A 19,804-nucleotide genomic window follows, 5' to 3' on the forward strand; every position below is an offset into this window, starting at 1 on the left:
TGGAACCAATTAACATAAATTCAGTTTTAGTCGCGTTTAAAGTAAGTTTGTTAGAAGTAAGCCATTTGTTTAAATTACGTAGATCGTGATTTAGATTAGACTGTATAGAGCTCAGATCAGCTCCCGCACATGTGATGTGGGTGTCATCAGCATACATCCTAGGCTGACATGATGATAAGCAGTTGGGCAAGTCGTTAATGTAAATAAGAAATAATAGGGGACCTAGGATTGTTCCTTGAGGTACCCCACATTTTAGCGAACAGGTTTGAGAAAGAGAACCATTAACAAGACATCGTTGTGTACGGTTAGTTAAATATGAGTTGAATCAGTCAAGAGCTATTCCTTGAACTCCGTAAAGGTTCATTTTAGTTAAAAGAATTTCATGATCAACAATGTCGAACGCTTTTTTTAAATCGAGAAAAACTACAGCATTAACATTTCCGCGATCGATATTAGACGCCCAACTATCGGTAGCTTCTAATAGAGCAGTAATAGTTGAATGCAATGAGCGAAAGCCCGACTGTTGTTTAGAAATTACGTCCTCTTTAGTTAGAAAGCTATATAGCTGGTCATACACGATCCTTTCGAATGCCTTAGCAATTACTGGAATGATTGAAATTGACCGATAATTATGTAGATCAGATCGCTCACCCTGCTTAAACAACGGAGTAACGCTAGCACATTTCCAATCGTCAGGAAATATACCAGAAGTCAAAGACTTGTTAAAGAGGTCAGATAAAGAGACCGAAATAAGATCAGCACATTCACGGATTAATCTAGCAGAAATGTTATCAAGACCTGTTGCTTTAGATCTAGATAATTTGTTTAGATGAGAAAAAACAATATTACTGCTAGTTGGACAGAAATGGAATGTTTTATTGTTACAAGTGATAAAATTAGTGTAATTCGAATCATCATTTTGACCTATTGGAGGTATTTCATTGGCAAGTCTGGGCCCGATTGCCGAAAAATGGTCATTAAAAGTATCTGAAATTTCACTAGAATTATTGATTACAACGTCATTTACTTTTAGTTCTTTCACAGTCTCATTGCTTTTACGGCGAGATGTAAGTTCATTAATTGTTTGCCAAGTTTTCTTAGAGTTGCTCTCAAATTGCATAAAAGCTTTCGAAAAATAAGATGCCTTAGCAGTTTTGATCCTATTATTTAGTGAGTTTCGCAGCTTTTTATACTTTGCCCAATCGCATGGATCATTTGACTTAACAGCTTTTCTCTTGGCAGCGTCACGATCGCGCATACCTTTCTTCAAGTCTGAGTTGATCCAGGGTGCCTTATGTGATCTTATACGTTTAGTTCTAAATGGAGCATGAATGTTGACAATGCTCAGAAATTTTGCTTTCCAGTCAGCCCACGAAATATTTGGATCATCAGAATTACAGCTCCAGTCTTGTTGAAAGATATCGTTGCGAAATTTTCCACGATTAAAGTTTTGAAAATTTCTGTAAGATATGGTAGAATGCCCCTTTGATGGGAAATCGGGAGATAGTTTACGATAAACATAAATAAGGCTATGATCGCTGATGCCAATATGAGAGACACCGGAGCAGACTACCCTGTCAACATAGTTCGTATAGATTAAGTCAATTAATGTTGATGAGGATTCAGTTATACGGGTCGGTTCAGTGATGAGTTGTTGGAGCCCATATAAATCAGATATTTCACATAAACGACGAGTATTCGTATCATAATGGGGAGAGGCCAAATTGCAGTTAAAATCGCCTACTAAGTAATATTCAAAGCCAAGGGAATCTAATTTACCGACAAGTGATTCATAATACGAAAATGACTCTATCGAGAAACAAGGAGGTCTGTACCAAGTGATTACAAAAAATGGCTTTGAAATGGGTTTACGAATTTCTAGACATAAATTTTCAAGGTTAACTACATTCAAATCAGAACGAACCACAAAATTAATCGAAGTTTCTAAGTAGAAGCACACACCTCCACCATTTCTATCTCTATCACGACGAATTAAGAACGGCTGACTGTTAGGATCGAGAACCGCCGGTCAACGACCCATTTGGCAAATCGCTCATATTTTGCCCAAAGATACCCTTAGGTGACCTAATTCTAAAAATCATATTTCAAGGTTCCAGCAAATTTTTCTTTTTCACAAATTCGCGAAAATTTGAAAGCGCGGTCAACGTGCGGTTTTTCGTGTAACAAAATGACCGAAATAAGGTGCGAGGACGAAGCGCTGGTAAAGTCCTAAAATAAATTCAATTGACTTCAAACTTCACACAAATGTGGAACAACCACTCTAATTTATTCCTCGTTTTAAACTAATCTCAGAGATGTTGATATAGTGGTTTTCCTAACCATTTTAAAAACACCTATGAAGCGTGTGAAATATAACGGCAAAATATAGGTCATGTTTAACAGCATAAAAATGCATCTGGTACCTCACTTTCCGATTATTTTACTTTACAGCCTAGAAATATCATCATTAAACATATATCATGCCAAGTTTCATGCTCGAACTCGCAGTATTTCCCTTTGAGAAAAATGAAAATCTATGTCAATGTGTTGGGCGCAAATAACACAATAATTATACACGAACAAGAGACAAATCAGTTTCAACGGCGAAAGTAAAAGGCCATCATTCATTAAAATCCCGTCAATTCACTGCTATCAGTAGAAACATAATGTCCACTACATAGAAACTGTTTTTAGACGTTTTCGAAACATTGCGCGTTAACTTTGTTTAATTTCCTGTCCGCCGTCATGTCCAGTCTGTCATCGCGTGTATTTCACTAATGTAAACAACACTCTGAATTGTTTTCACGACAAACGCAAGAGATTTCCTGTAACCTTAATGTTTTCGGTTCACCAAAACGCTTTAAGTTCGTTTAGACACAATAATGGGTCAACTTGGAATGCTGTTTAGCATTAAGGACGTTAAAGGACTGTAAATTAATCGAGTTGAAATATCTTGAAGCAAATCAAAATCGCGCCCTTATTCTAATTTGGCAAACAGCCGACCTCCGTTCAAGTTCAAGAAGTCGAGAGGTTAATTCGGCAATGTATTACCGGTACAACAACAAAATCAAACCGAGGTCACAAAAGTGTAAGTTTAAAAGTGTAGTGGCAAGTCCCAAATAAATTTCGCCTATATAAAATGGAAACAAGAAGTGAAACGCTCTGCCCCGAAACAAATAAACAAAATATTAATACGACTAATTTAATCCGAAAATGTTACAGAAAACATACCTAAAAGCCGTCGATTCCCCTCAATACCACTCCACATTGCCTTAAAGAGCCCAATCTTTCTGCTGTAAGAATCAGGGGCCTCAGGAATCTGTTTTTATTGTCACAGCATCAGTTCATTAGAATAAAACAGAGGCCTATCAGGGTAAAGCGTAGGGACAATCTGCAGTCCTTCCACCAGTGGTTCACTATCACTCTTCTGTTAAGCTTTGCGAGTTGACTGACTTGACTCATGGCTCCCGGTCACACCCATCTAGTAGTATGTCACCCCAGTATGGGTCGAAAGAAAACTTGAGATTCTATCAAATACGATTAGCATTACAACGTGACCGATTGCGTGTTGAACAACACTAAATTGCAATGTGCACCAGGCTTTTCCCGTTTAACTGTTTTTCCACCTGTCCACGGTCAATGCAATATGCGCGCCAACAGGTAATTGACTCAGCGGAGCTAAACTCAAAATTATTTAGCTTAGTGATCCCTGTGATACTTCGAGAATCATCTGGTGTGTCAGTGTTGGCGTTAAGAGCTGGAGACCACTTAATCTTCCACGGCATAGAGATATCCGAAATTTCCAGGAGTACCCGCTCCCCCCCCCCCCCCCTTCCCGACTGTAGCTACAACTAAGAGCCATTCAAGAACAAGAAATAATTGCTCCTGGATAGGTCAGCTTTAAGAAGCGCATTTCAATCTACTGTCACTACTTTAAACTTGTAATCGGTTTATGTAAATTGCGAAATGTTGAACATTTGCGCAAGAGCAGTGAAAGCGTGACTGGGCTGCTCGTACGGTTGTGTGACAACTTTTACTGAGTCTCGAATATCAGCCACGCAGCACGGTTGCCGCTATGATAAAAACAGATTCCTGAGGCCCCTGATTCTTACAGCAGAAAGCTTGGGCTCTTTAAGGCAATGTGGAGTGGTATTGAGGGGAATCGACGGCTTTTAGGTATGTTTTCTGTAACATTTTCGGATTAAATTAGTCGTATTAATATTTTGTTTATTTGTTTCGGGGCAGAGCATTTCACTTCTTGTTTCCATTTTATATAGGCGAAATTTATTTGGGACTTGCCACTACACTTTTAAACTTACACTTTTGATGAGCGCGGTTTGATTTTGTTGTTGTACCGGTAATACATTGCCGAATTAACCTCTCGACTTCTTGAACGGAGGTCGGCTGTTTGCCAAATTAGAATAAGGGCGCGATTTTGATTTGCTTCAAGATATTCCAACTCGATTAATTTACAGTCCTTTAACGTCCTTAATGCTAAACAGCATTCCAAGTTGACCCATTATTGTGTCTTAACGAACTTAAAGCGTTTTGGTGAACCGAAAACATTAAGGTTACAGGAAATCTCTTGCGTCTGTTGTGAAAACCATTCAGAATGTTGTTTACATTAAGGAAATACACGCGATGACAGACTGGACATGACGGCGGACAGGAAATTAAACAAAGTTAATGCGCAATGTTTCGAAAACGTCTAAAAACAGTTTCTATGTAGTGGACATTATGTTTCTACTGATAGCAGTGAATTGACGGGATTTTTATGAATGATGGCCTTTTACTTTCGCCGTTGAAACTGATTTGTCTCTTGTTCGTGTATAATTATTGTGTTATTTGCGCCCAACACATTGACATAGATTTTCATTTTTCTCAAAGGGAAATACTGCGAGTTCGAGCATGAAACTTGGCATGATATATGTTTAATGATGATATTTCTAGGCTGTAAAGTAAAGTAATCGGAAAGTGAGGTATCAGATGCATTTTTATGCTGTTAAACATGACCTATATTTTGCCGTTATTTTTCACACGCTTCATAGGTGTTTTTAAAATGGTTAGGAAAACCACTATATCAACATCTCTGAGATTAGTTTAAAACGAGGAATAAATTAGAGTGGTTGTTCCACATTTGTGTGAAGTTTGAAGTCAATTGAATTTATTTTAAGACTTTACCAGCGCTTCGTCCTCGCACCTTATTTCGGTCATTTTGTTACACGAAAAACCGCACTTTGACCGCGCTTTCAAATTTTCGCGAATTTCTGAAAAATGAAAATTCGCTGGAACCTTGAAATATGATTTTTAGAATTAGGTCACCTAAGGATATCTTTGGGCAAAATATGAGCGATTTGCCAAATGGGTCGTTGACCGGCGGTTCTCGATCCTAACAGTCAGCCATTCTTAATTCATAGCCTGGAATATGGAGCTCACAACTTTTGATAGATTCATCAAGTTTGGTTTCGTTAAGTGAGAGAATATCAATAGAATAATCATCAAGAAGAATTCTAAGTTCATCAATATGCTTTGTAAGACTATTGATATTTAAACCGGCAATTTTAAAACCGCGTCCAGGCGGTAGAGAATAAGAGATATTTGAAAAAGTGGCCGTTGGGGAACAGGTATGATTATTTTCATTAATTGAAACAGGATCCAACAAATTTGTTGAAACATTAGACTCGACATTCATGGAACTCGGGGATCAATTATTCCTTAAAAAAAATTATAAAATTTCTTTGCAACAGTTCGTCACCTTCTTTATTTAAGTGGAGTCCGCCTTTGTTAAGTTCCTTTGAGGTAATGTTTGAGTGGTTTACGTGTTTCCAATCGTTTTGCTTACAAAATTGCTTCAGGCGTCGGTTAACAGCTTTGACTGCATCACCGTAGGCATCGTTCCTTGTTGTTAGTTCAGATACGATTATCTCTGCCTCACACGCACCCTCAATTTCTCTGGCTAAGTTAACAATAGCATCCGCGACGTCATTCGGCGGAGAAGATCTCAAATCATTGGTGCCCACATGCAAACAAATTTGGTCGGGGGATCTTTCAATCGTAGGAATAATGTGTGATTTCATGTCATGAATGTTAGCTCCAGGGAATGGCTTGACAACTACTCGGTGACCCACGGCTTTAGCAACTTTTATACCATGAACATTCTTTATGAGGGAGTCTCCGACAACGACTGTTATCCGCTCGTCATTCTGTGCTGAAGCCTCACTGTCGGTAGGGTTAGGCTTGTTGTTCGTGGAGGTATATTTAGATTTCGTTCGAGTTTAGGATCTTCTTTGTTTCTTGTTAACACCAGTTTTAACAGTTTTCCAGTCATTAGTGTTCTCTTGAGACTCTTGATCCTTAATTTCATCTTGAATTAATGACTTTGAACTAAGCAAATTTGCCGATGATGGCGTATTATCTGAAATGTTCTCTCGGCTTTGTCGGTACAGATCTTTGGAAATAATTGAAGCAACGAGTTTTAAGGAATCTCGCTCCTCTTTTATACGGTCGTAACGTTCGCTCATGGCGGCCATCTGTGTACGTAAATAGTCGTTTTCTTCTTTAAACCTTTTGATCGACGACTCCAAACCTGCTTCAGCAGGACGATCATCCGAGCAGGACATTTTTTGTCTGATGTCACGTATCTCAGATTTTAGATCTTCAATAAGAGGACTGAGACGATGATAACATGGACAATTTCTAACCTCGGGTTGATCATCACTAGTCTTGACAGCCTCGATGTCTTTAGCAACGCTCTTGTTGCTAGCACTCGGGCGAGAGTCTTCGTTCAAAATTGCTGACTTCAGTCTCTCAGACAAAGCGGCTTTTTTCCCTGCTTTAGTTAAACCTCGCATGTCAAGTTCAGACTTGAGTTCTTTAAGGCTAAGGTTTTTAAGTTCTTTTCCTTTTAGGGCCTTTCGAAGTAGTTGTTCGTTGTTACTCGTCCCACCATTGCCAGATTCAACAAGATATTCGCAGGGATGAGTATCTTTCACAAGAAAACTGCCGTCATTCGTTGGATTAGTACATAACATTGAAATATCCGGCAAAGAAGATGACTTTCACAACGTATTCGAGGAAGAAAATGAACTTTCTTTCGGAGCACATGTCAAACGTCTTGCCGCCATTATGCTAAATTTTTACTGAAGTCAGATAATGAAATACTTGTGTCAGAAATGTAAAAAAGTTGGGGGTCACCAACTTCGTTTCAGAGATAAAGTGTGTGGAAAACTACCCTGATTTTGAAAAATTGGCGCACGTAACTCAGCATGGTCTACAGGGGCTTATAGTTAAAAATTTCGAAGGTGAGTCAACGGAGGCAAACGATCTTAGTCATATTTTGTAGAAGTGGGTCTGTTGCGTAAATAATTCGAAATGTTACCAAGGTTTTCACAAAACTTAACCGTTCAAGAGGCATTTGGAACCGTCGCACAGATAAACGAAGAGCTAAAAAGAACGGAATTTGATGGTGCATTTTGCAAAAAATTCAAACTTCTAGTCAATAGATTTTCTTAATTTTTTCGCTAAACATGGAAAATCGGTGGAAAAATGATCCATCAAAAGAAACAAAGGCATCACCGAACTTTCAAGATAGTTAAATTCAGGCAAAGCTATAGCAATGGCCATCTGCCCTATCATTGTTCATTTTATTACTTAGCGCGCGCTCTCATGCATGATATGGCGTGAGAATTTGTGTGCGCAGTAAGGATGCACAGAAACAATTAGCGTGAACGTCCGTTTAAAGGTAAACATCTAAGCCTGGCAAAAGTCAAAGGCTCTAAGTAGAGTTTTGATTGTTCACAATAATCTTCACTTTGCCGAAAAAAAAGGAACTTGCACCGAACTCAAAGAAAATATTGCAGCTAAATTAATACTGCACATGTCAGCTTATATACGCACAGATCGTTCATGATGGCTCAATAGGAATTAGGTAGGACCAGCGAGCGCTATGTGCACGTATACGTAAGTACGTATATCTACGTATATATGTACGTATATGTACGTATATCGAGTTATGGATGCACGTGGGAAGTTTGGAGAGCACAAAAGAAGCGTAAGAGTTGCTCGAGGTGACAGCCGAGAGCAACTCTAGCTTCTTGAGTGCTCTCCAAACTTCCCAAGTGCATCCATAACTCGATATACGCACAGCTAAAAGCATGAACCAATTTTTTTATAACATGGCGACAACAACTTAGGCGGTAATACATGTTTATTTGTGATTGACTGCAAAGTTCTCACAATGCACGGTGAAGAAAAACAAAGGCCATTAGGATCCTAACACGCCACAATCAGATGAGCAACGGTTGAGCGAAAACGCTTAACTTGGTTTCTAAAATTGTCGATGAAAAATTCGCTTCTTCGAATTAATTATAATGAAAATGTAGGCAGACAAAGTCAAAAATACTGGATGAAAATGTAGACAAACAAAGTCAAAATACTCACGTTTAAGTAAACATCTTAGCTTGGCAAAAGTTAAAGGCTCGAAGTAGAATTTGGATTGTTCTGAATAATCTTCACATTGCGGAAACTTAAACAAAAGGAACTTGCACTAAAGTCGACGGAAATTTTGCAGGTAAATTGAAACTGCACATGACATCTTATCAGACGCACGGCCGTGCTTACGTAGAGATTTTGTTCCTGATGGCTCAATAGAAATTAGATAGGATTACCGCACGGTATGTTATAATTATCTATCTTTCATGAGACCTAAAACTGATCTTCAGTGAGGTATTTACGATCGTAATTTTAGTGGGCTTCAAAATTTGTTTTTTTCTTTTTTTCTTTATTATTTTTTATCTTCTGAGAGATCGTAGAAATATAATACTGTGTTTAACGTGGAACCATTACACCACAAAGACAGCACCGCGACTCGTCTGATAAGTGTAGTTAAGGTGGCCGAACACAGTTTTTGCGCGCACTTTTGCCAATACGATTCAGCGCGCGCACAATGTCTGCAAAAAACAAACATGCCGTCGATTGAGCGATCATTTTATTTACTCAACATCCGCTCTCTGTGTTATTTTTCTCTATAATAGAACGCAGTGTATTGATAGTTCTAATCTTTTATTACAAAGATATGTTAGAAAAGGTAACGATGCAAGGAACCCAGCAGTTCTCAGCTTTTTCGTTGTTACCGAAAGAACTTAGTTAAATGCAGCGCATGAGTAGTAAGTCAAGAAATTACGATTGAATAGAAAATTGCTATCTCGGGAATATGCCTATTTCTCGAGAACCACTCATTAGAATTTCGCGAAATTTGGCACGAAAGTACTTGAGGAAATAAGTAACTGGAGTATTGAAGAAAACTGAACTTTAGGAAAGGAAATTCTAGATATTCCACTAAACCTTCAACAAGGGATAATTAAAGATCCCTCTGTTAAATTATTATCAAAATGTTGTTGACTTGTGAGTATCGTTACAAGCTTGTTGCATGCAAAATATAAAGAAAATCTAATGACTAGATTTTCTACACATACGTCAGCTTAACTATTAAAAAACCAAAGCTTGTGTTGTTTACTTGGTTGCTGCCATTTTTGGCGACCGTGGGAACAAGACTTTTATAGAAAAAGGTGAATCAAACACAGGTATCAAAAACTGTGTTCAGCCACCTTAAGCCATGTTCAGCGGAGTTTGCACTTGGTTGGGTTACAGGTACGCAATACCCAGTGTTGTAATGATTTCTTTTCTTTTTTTTATCTTTTGTTTTTTCTTCCCCATCCAAGGTGATATCAGTCACTGCAGAACTCAGAACTCTGCCTAAAGTCTTTTCTTCTTATTTTCATCTTTTAATTTTCATATTTATTTATTCGAATTTGTCCATATTTATTCAAAGTATCTTATAAATTATAGGGAAACAGATCGTTCGAATTCTTCTCAATTCCCCTGTTCGTTTCTCGCCACAATAATTTTCTTCCGCACCCAACTGGACTTCGCAATAACTCCGATCAGCCGCGGCCATCCTAAAGGAGCTCAATGTTCAATCAACGCTACTAAACTAAACTTTAACGGTCGCCTGGATCACGCCAGCAACTAACGGCAACCCCAACTAACAACGGCAACCAATAAACAATGTCCTAGAATAGATTTTTTAACGACCAAACAACGGCAGTTACCACATCAATTAAAGTGTTTCGTAGCAACCAGCACGCCACTACAAGTCAAAATATCTCGTCGTGTAGCTTAACTACAGCACCACACAACAGCCGTTCGCAGGACAACTATCTATACCAAAACAAAACGATCTGACCTGACCTTCAGCTGACTTTGGTCGTGCTTCGATCCCACTTCTGACACCAACTGCAACGCGCGCGAGCGACAACAACTTCCAATCAAAAAGTCCAACAGCCAACGGTTTAATTACTCGACATCCTCACGTTCAGCTTGCTTGTACACGGCAAGTCTACTCACACACACCGGCTACTACATAACGTGATTCTCTTATATGTCCTGTATTACGAGTACATTGCGCATTCTGTACTCGCCATATAACCGTCTCTTAGCCTTAGAACTTGTGCGGGCATACATTCAAATACAACCGCTATACATCTTAGCACGCGCACTTTAGTTCGTGCAACCACTATATCAATTTCATTACAGTATATTAAAATTTTATCTCCATGTGATAATCACAAAAGTACCTATTTCTCACAGTCATTTTTATTCCAAGTATGTCCAAGGTGCGGGGCAGGGGCATTTGATAAACTGAAAATTTAAATGTCAAATGCATAGGGGAGGGGGGTGTCTGGGAGGGATTTTGAAGTAAATAACAACAAATAACAACAGCAGATTTGTTGCAGCTCAAATGAAAAGGTACCCTTCGTGTTGTTCTGGGAAATGGCACCATCGCTCCATTTTCTAGGCAGTTAACATAGTGTTGCCGCATAGATCCTTGATCATACCTTAGATGGGCAGGGTCCAAACCATGATCAGTTGCAAAGGCCAGTGAAAATAAGCCACAGTCATTGGCACCCACTTGTCTCTGGACCTTGTCTTTAATGAAATTGACTGTAGAAATGGGATACATCAGCATACGACAAGCGTGTCCTACTGGAATTAAATTGGGCTTTTGATACATGCTACCAAAGATTTTGACTGTTCCAGTGCCAGGTGTTGTTGCAATTGTACTAAGGCACACCAAGTCAGACACTGTGTTCAGAATCTGTACGAACTCTGATGTTGAAGGCACAACAAGTGAACCTCTTATTGCTGGATCATGACGGCCATCTACGTAAGGACAATCTCTCTTTAGAAGCAGTGCCCTACATGGATTTCTGAATCAGCAAGCCAGTGGTTCTCTTTTACGATGCTTGCTTTGCTTTCAGGGTAGAGAAGAAGTTTATTATCAGGATCATCAGGACTGCAGTTTTCAATTTTGACCCATGAACGAGGATCAGGAGAATTATCGTCTATAATAATAGAACTGGCTGTGCTGGAAGGGACAGAGCTTGGAGCAGCTAGTGGTACTGAAGTGGGCGTTGCTGGTGCTACTGTAGTAGGAGTAGTTGGTGGTACTGCAGTGGGAGTAGCTGGTGGTACTGCAGTGGGAGTAGCTGGTGGTACTGCAGTGGGAGTAGCTGGTGCTACTGCAGTGGGAGTAGCTGGTGGTGCTGAAGTGGGAGTAGCGGTTGGTGCTGCGGTGGGAGTAGCTGGTGGTACTGCAGTGGGAGTAACTGGTGGTACTGAAGTGGGAGTAGCTGGTGGTACTGCAGTGGGAACAGCTCGTGGTACTACAGTGGGAGTAGCTGGTGGTACTGCAGTGCGAGTGGCTGGTAATACTGCAGTGCAGTGGGTGTCGGGGTCTCCTGTAGGTTGGCTCTGCGGTTTTGGAGCAGCTTGAACGCCAGGGTTAACATTAGGTTTAGTACATGTAGTGGATTCAGCTTCCAGTACCCCAGTGGGAGTAGTTGAATTTGGTACAGGGTTAGGATCAGATGTAACTGGATCAGCTTTGTAATCTAAATCCATTGATACAGTTTCACTTTCAATAACACATTCACTCACACCCTTTTTGCCACGCTTAGGGACGGGTTGTCCTGCTGTCGCATCAACATTAACTTTAAACTTTCTTTTCATTATCTCGGCCCTTTCACCATGCCGTCCAGATAACGGGTTTCGGCTTTTCGCTGTTGGGATCTCCTTAAAGCTACTTGAACTTCCTGACTTGGAAGTATACTCGACTTTGATGTACTCGACTTCGATGTACTCGACTCGGATGTACTTGACTTGGATGTACTTGACTTGGAAGTACCCTTAGTTGGCGGCTTTTCTAAGACCAGGCCTTCTTCCTTCTGGGCAGCATTGCTCAAGATATTAATACAATCATGTACAAGGCTGCACAATTCCTTCAAGCTTTCAGTGTCATCCACACTGATGTGAGTTAATGATATGACTTCTTTTGTGGCTTCTTTGCACTTTGTGTTCCACGTTTTACGTGATTTCAGTTTATCGGGAAGTTTTGAAGGCTCTTCATCGAAAATCACATTTGAGCCATGAACCTTGTTTTCCGGTATCGTATCTTCCGTTTCCTCTCCCTCATCAATTTTAGCAATTGGCTCTTTACGAAACACGACATGTTCCAAAGTTAACAAAGGAGATTCTCTGCAATGCGCAGGGAATTTGTCAAATCCCCAACCTTTCAAATACCTAAACACAGCTGAGAAAAGCTTTCAAGGAAGGCGGTGCTTCTCCCAATCAACGCATTCACAATGTGGCATTCTTTCATCGTCACCAAACGACAAGCAATACCAGCAACCTGGGTGTTGGGATCCAAGCTTCTAACTTTAAATGTGCCTCGTTCTTCATCTCTCACTTGAATGCATTCTTGCCCTATCTCGACAGCTGAAGACAGCCTATCCAAGTAGTTATTGATAAGCGAGGGAGGACGGTCGTGGAGATAATGAGGCACATCAGCATTTTACTGGTGGTACTGACTGGAAGTCTAACATTGTTTTCGACATATCTGTTGCGAGTAAAACTACAGAAACGAATTTTTTTCTGAAACTCGAGGTAAATTTATTTAACCCAGCCGACACATAAATGAGTAATCATTAACTAATTGATAATCAATCAATCCTTAAATCAATGACAGGTCACTGGCTAATCAATTTATTATTCGTTTCTATCAGTTATTACTGATGCCACTTGTACTAATGTTTTTGATATATGCGCCTAAAAGGTGAAAACTGCTGGAGGTGATTACCCTCAGACCGTTGCTGAACAGAACTTCTTTTTCAAAGCTCTTGTACGGCCCGCCAATGGTTAAAACGCTAATTTCCCATTACTTGTTTTTTGTTACCGTGGAGGGAAAATAAGAGGTGGTTTGACCTCTGGAATGACCCAGTGAACAAAACAGAAGAGGCAATTTCGAAAAAAAAAATTGTGGGCCGGGATTCTTACTTACAGGCGTACGGACACAAGCAACTTAAACGACGTGATATTACAGACTGATATTATGACCTTTAACTAGTGTATTGCCTGTCGCAGCTTTCTGGGAGAAACTCCTATATCAGAATGCTTAGCATGGTACTCAAGGAAGAGTTCTGTCTTCCCAACAAATCAGTCTGATTTAAAACCCAAGTTTTGGCGTTCGGAGCCATTGTTGGTGTTGACATTGAGAAGTATTCTGTCTTTGCGGTATGCCCAAACCCAGCGCTGAAAAACAGAAACAAAAAGAATGAGTATAAACCTGGTGTAGTTTTGTTGTAGCGGATTACGCGTAGAATGTGATGAGAAACAAAACGCCACAGGCATGTAGTTCTTATTTTAGCGCATGCCTTACTAGGTAGTCCAGTTTATAGGAACCAGTTTGAACCCAGGAGTATCAGTAGTTCATCTAGGGTGATCATCCAGATGATGGTTTGTCTGGAAAGGAACTGTTATCATCTTCAGAGTCAAGTGAGTCGCTTGACTCTGAAAAAGACTTCCGCTTAGTATGTCGAGACATAAGTCACCAACGACAGTTCTTTTCAGAACTAACATTACCCGGTAGTCATACATATCACTTTGAATAAATTCCGTTTTCCGACTTGTCTTGAATCTGGAAAATGTTCAAGAGATATACCCTTAAAAATGAAACAATGAATTCAGGTCGCCAGAGGTAAACTTACACTAACAAACAGTGGGGAAAAATTGTATTGTACAACGGACAATGGAGTTAAATGGGCCTAGTATTGTCTCAGCCTAGTTTTTTCAAACCTTTTTCTAAAGAGAGACTGTCCCCAAAGTTCTTCGTCGTCTTTACGTAGCTGCACCTTCTCCTCGACCACCTCAACTGTGCTTGCACGGGCAATCCTTCTCATTGCAGCTAGGGCTTTCGTCTTTAAATGGCTCATTCCGTTGCTGATTTTTGACAGGCAACGCTCCTACGCTTGCTTTCTATGAAAGTCACATATGTAGACCAGACATTCTAATAAAAGAGAATTAGTTTTATTGTCAAATATAAGGCAGTCTCGATCAACACGTCGATCTACACATTATTGCAATTGCGGGCATGCGCTGAACTGTTTTTCTTCTGTATGTGCTGTTCCTAAGCTATTTTATGACCGGGAATGTTCCTAAAGTATATTTCGACAAACAACAAGAACAAAACAATCAAACAAAAAACCCACGATATTACCAATTTCCTCTCATGTCAAAGGTACCTGGGAAAAGATCTTCCACTGCCGAAATTTCTTCTTCAGCATAATCAACCATGAAGAGTTTTGGAGCCCAATCAGGATTCCATTTCTTAATGAGAGACAAATCCTCTTTAGCAGCATTAGAGGTCTCCGATTGTGTTACAAACGAAGCTACGACTTTGTATTCCATATTCGTCTTTACAACGGGGAAATAGAAGGGCAGAGAATATTTTGTTGTCCTATAGGTGGCATGTAAAAGGGAGAGCTCATTCCCATATCTGTTAAGGAGACGTCGTTGCCAGCTCGTCTTGTGGACGAATAGCAGGCTTTATTCGAGGTGCCATCGTCCACTATCATTTCCTCCAGATCGTCCTCTTCAAGTTCGCCCTCTTCAACACTGTCTTCACTGTCCGCAGCGGCATCCTTGAATTCTGGGTCAACATAGGAACGAAATTCGAAAATCACCCTTGTTTTCAGCTCGCCAAACTTTGATTTTTTCAATGAGGTTCGCCTGGTCAACCTTTGCCAAACGCTATTTGATAACTGCATTGTACATGCGATTTTTTAGGGTACTCTTGCTGGGGCAGAAGCGTTTATTAGACTTAAGGGGAGGTGTGCTTCACGGAAATAGACTATTCTTTAAATACACATGGATGTAAAGTTTCATCTCGTTTACATCTCGGACACCATTCCCGGAGAGAGCTTGTATTCTTTCCATTATTCTTGGGTCGATTCTTTGAGATATTCCAGCCACCTGTAACCCAAAAGCAGAATTTTGTTTACTCCAGGCATCATTTTGTCTCGTGTATTCTGTAACAAAATGTAGCGGTCGGGCGATAGCCGTTTACTTGTTTTGGCCTTTAACAAACAGACATACCTGTCCTAAAAATGATCAGCATGGTAGGAATCCCGTGGAAATTCAATATATACCCGCTTTTCTCCCCTTGCCTTTCCATTTGTAATGTCATCCCTGAGTTGCTCAGAGGCCCTTTTTCTTCTTTTCTCCGTGTTTTCTGAGATCTTTACACAGAAAGAAAAAAAGTACAAACAAATTGTGATTGCCTTCACGTGATAAAGGATCCCTACGAACCTTATGCAAAAATGGCTGCCATTGACTTCTGTTATCTGGTCAAGTTTCTACAAGCACTCACCGGGTAACATCAAAAGGAAGTGGCATAACACACTTTATTTTTTCTCAAGCATCTGAGCGGGCCGGAATCCTAAATCCTCGAATTTGATTGGCTAATCATACGCACGTGACCGGTCCAGCTTTTTACGATACGGCCCAGGGGCCGGATTTTTTCCCGCTGCTTAAATCTCGCTCCTAAAAGTTAGCGGTAATCGTCAATCTTTTGCCTTTTTTGCACATCCATAGACGATTAGTCAACGCCAGTTTATCTCTGTTCACTTTAAAATGGGAAGGAAAGTCACTGTAAATTCAATTGAGTGTTTTGAAGTTGTGAGAGTCTGCTTAATTGTTTGTAGCTTGGCGCTGTAATGGTGCGTAATCCTTTGTTTCTCTCGCCGTAAAATTTGAGTCAATTTCAGTCGAGTTTACCTCTCTGATCGTTGCTGTAATTAGAAGAATTGCTGTGGAATACACTTAACGAATTTCCTCGCCTTCTGCTATTCAATTTACGGTAGAAAAGTGACGAAGTGATTTCAAAAGCAACGACTGACAGAAATTGTTTCTGTAGTAAAACTTCAAACTTTGCACGGAATTTCACAACGGAAAAGCAATTTTGGAGAACTTAACTGGTGAAATAAATGCAACTAATACAAAGTAGTTCGAAAAAAATCTGTTTTTTAATAAATCTTTCTTTGTCTACTATCTGAATTACTCGCTTGTTGCCGAGATTTTTTACAAATCGTTAGTAGACCGCCCGCATCCCGATTCAATGACAAGAGTTGCGTAAACAAACACATTTGTAATCTGTAAAACCAATTTACTGCAGGAAAAAAAAATAAACATGTTATTTACCGGCTTGCGGTCGGTTCGTATGGTGAAAAACTGTGACCTCGGGCTTCAAAATGCTGCCTCGGTCACAGTTTTTCACCATACGGACCTCCCAGCTGGCAAATAACATATATACACTGAAACATTTCGGTACGTGTTTAAAGATGGTAAAGCTGTGAGTTATCTAAATTTACAAGATTTGTATGGAAAAAATCACCACGGCCTGTCTAGCCTCATTTTTACGATTTTTAGATAATACATGTCCCTGTAATTTACTCTAGTACCTAGAAAGGAATGTAGCTTTAAAACTCCACACAGCGATTCCTTGACTTGATCTTTGCGGTGAAGTTCTTTATTCATGTTAACAAACGCCTCTTTTTCAGGGACAAAAAATAACTGAGGCCTTTTTTCATTGTGTGTTACCAGTTACACAAGTTTACCGACCTACATCGTACGAGAGGTGAACTAAAGTTCACTTAAGTTTAAAGGGGCTATCTCACGGGTGCATCTTGATAAAGCTGGCTAATATTTGTAAATTTGTCGTTCTGTTATCTACCAACCTTCATCAGCTTTACCCATCATTGGTAATTAGTTGTCAAATCAGTGGTGGTTTCTTTCCTCAAAAAAACCACTTCTTCGGGACGCATCGTCTGACGTCATTGTTTTGAATATTTAGTGAGGTCCTTTCGAGTCATACCTTTTAACCGCGACCAAAACGTTGAGTACATATCTTAATGAATACGTCACATGCTCAAAATCTTGAGCATGTGACGTAATCCTTCTTCTTTTAACCCTTTGACGCCCAAGTAGCCATATATTGCCACTTAATGGTCGTGCTCCTTGTACTGCCATTGACGTCATCAATTTAAATGTCACCAGATATCCTTGATAAGCAAATGGTAAAGCTAGGATAGATCTACCGGCGCAACAGTCGTTTTTTGAAATCGATGACATTTTGACGTAGCAAATTGAAAAACAACGTTATCGGTTTTGGTGCCTATAATTATACGTATAATTGATCAAGGTCCCATTTCCAGGCTTTGCCCATAATTAACACCCAACTTTTTAGGACAGCCCGAAAGAATGTGAGACGGAAAGGGTAGCGAGAGTGAAAGGGCCAAGAAAAAGGAAAGGAAAAAGGTCAGAAAAAATTTCGGAACAGGCAATCGCAAAAAAGTCCAAATTTTGGCTGATGCGCATGCACCAAATTGAAATATTCTACATATTTGGCCCTAATCTTGGGAAATCTCTCCGTTCGGGAAAAAATAGCTTTTTCGGTAAAATTAAGGCCCATTTAGCGTCATGGCAGCTAAAAAACTGATTTAAGGCTTAAAAACGACATTTTCCTGGTGTACCTTTTGGCTTGAAAGGGTTATCCTAGTTCCCAGGCTTTCTCTCCTCTACCTCTTATAACGACAAGTGAGGCACAGGAGAGAGAGCCTGGAAACGTGGCTGATTTCCTGTGACAAATGGCTAACTCTCGAAAAGTCGGCTTCAGAAACACGTTACCGTGGTTACTTTACCATCTTTACCACTTAAGCTTAATCAGCTTAGTGTTTAACTTGCACGCCGACGCACCACAACACTGGCTTTAGAAACTCGTTACAGTGTTACAACTTTTCGTTTTGCGGACTGGTGCGAAACACATCTGCAGACCCAAACTTTCGAAATGAGACTTTTAATTGCATAAATACACTTTAAAAAACGAAATGCTAGTTTAAAACAGACGTTTCCTTTGGTTAGAAGCTCGGAAACCAAACTCATCCAATGAAAATATTTGTACACAGCCATGAAAATATTTGTAAACAAACAGCATAGCAATGTAAAATATTTCCATAGCGTTCATGAGCCAAACAGAGACTTGAGAAATTTGTCATATACAAGTCTTCTCTTCGATATGTAGATGTTTTGTCTTAAAAATAAATAGTGTTTTTCCTGTTTTGAGCTTAACCAGTATTGCCGAAATTAGTGGGCCTTACAAGTCTTTTATGAAATCAAAACAGGTTTTAACTGAATTAGTGAAGTCCAGCTCATAAATCATCGAATTAAGCGTGTAAAGACTTTAACTTGTGGGAAGTTTACAGATATTATTTCAATTAATAAAAATTCAAAAGATTCCAGTTAGCAACAGCTAAGCAAGCAGCCAGGAAGTCCCATTTATGCTGTGAGGGCCAGGCTCCCAAGCACACCAAGAAAAAAGGTGGTTAGGTAGCCGCTGACCTGGGCGGAGCCTCCTCGGAGACCTTTACCTAAATAAAGAAAAAAAAAACGAAAATGAGACATGAAAAAATTTTGTGACTCCTCTTAGTTCTTAGTAATCCAGTGTCAGAATAGAGTATTACAACAAAAATTTGAGTTGAGAGAACTAAAAAAGTTTTCACATAATTTGCAGACGTCCCGTTTCTCGAAAGTCCTGGAATCTTTTTTCGGGCCCGCAAAGCCATTTTTAATTAATCTGTATCTAAAAACAGAGAGATCCACGGGAAAAGTTGAAAATTTACAGAGTATGTAAATAACATGTAATTAACATGTAAATAATCCAAAAGAGACCGTAAAGAATAATTTACATGATTTTTCTCTTTTACATGTTTTTGAGGCTCCAAACAACATGTACATTTTCAAGTCAAACATGTAAATGATGGAGAAAACACTGTAAATTTTTTAAAGCAAAGGGCTAAGATCATGTAAATGACATGTAAACTGTTCCTGCAAATGCTTTAAATAGCCTGTAAATTTCTTGTGAAATAACTTTTTTTTGTAAATTTAATACAGAGAGGTTGCCAAAATACTTTAAATAGCATGTAAATCAAAAAGGGAACCTGTAAATAACATGGAAATCCAAAAAGGAAGCGTGTAAATAACATGTAAATTGAAAAAGGGAACCTATAAATAATATGAAAATGGAAAAAGGTAGCCTGTAAAGAACATGTAAATTGAAAAAGGGAACCTGCAAATAACATGTAAATTGAGAAAGGGAGCTTGTAAATAATATGAAAATGGAAAAAGGGAGCCTGAGAATAACATGGAAATCAAAAAAGGGAGCCTGTAAATAACATGGAAATTGAAAAAGGAGCCTGTAAATAGCATGTACATCGAAAAACGAAGGCAGAAACCCTTATCGATAAATGACTTGAAGAAAAATGCATGGAATGTACTGTTATACTGTAATCAAATCTGTGGATCTTAATGATAATAGTAGAAAATATACAAATACAGAATAAGAAATTTCTTGCAA

The 19,804-nt window shown here is 39.4% G+C and overlaps 1 protein-coding gene and 2 pseudogenes across 1 annotated transcript; all 3 read right to left on the bottom strand.

Annotated features, from left to right (window-relative positions):
• Positions 1 to 325: 325 nt before the first annotated feature.
• On the bottom strand, positions 326 to 5,692 carry LOC149096189 (uncharacterized). The gene is made up of 2 exons (XM_089281494.1): positions 5,412 to 5,692; positions 326 to 1,997 (listed from the first exon to the last, which is right to left on the bottom strand). The coding sequence occupies exons 1-2, from the start codon at positions 5,690 to 5,692 to the stop codon at positions 326 to 328; spliced, it is 1,953 nt and encodes a 650-aa protein (XP_089137620.1).
• Positions 5,693 to 5,708: 16 nt separating this feature from the next.
• LOC149096190 (uncharacterized) lies at positions 5,709 to 7,124 on the bottom strand (annotated as a pseudogene).
• Positions 7,125 to 10,597: 3,473 nt separating this feature from the next.
• On the bottom strand, positions 10,598 to 12,238 carry LOC149096191 (uncharacterized; annotated as a pseudogene).
• Positions 12,239 to 19,804: the final 7,566 nt, after the last annotated feature.

This window comes from Orbicella faveolata, unplaced genomic scaffold, assembly GCF_042242905.1.
Source record: "Orbicella faveolata isolate gen_17 unplaced genomic scaffold, um_ofav_v1 contig_48, whole genome shotgun sequence".
NCBI lineage: Eukaryota > Metazoa > Cnidaria > Anthozoa > Scleractinia > Merulinidae > Orbicella > Orbicella faveolata.

Excerpts from the sequence above, each read along its gene's own strand:
- LOC149096189 (XM_089281494.1), bottom strand. The coding sequence starts at position 5,692 with ATGAATGTCGAGTCTAATGTTTCAACAAATTTGTTGGATCCTGTTTCA. Across the intron at positions 1,998-5,411 it reads CTCCATATTCCAGGCTATGA|CTTAATTCGTCGTGATAGAG; the intron begins ATTAAGAATGGC and ends CAGTCAGCCGTT.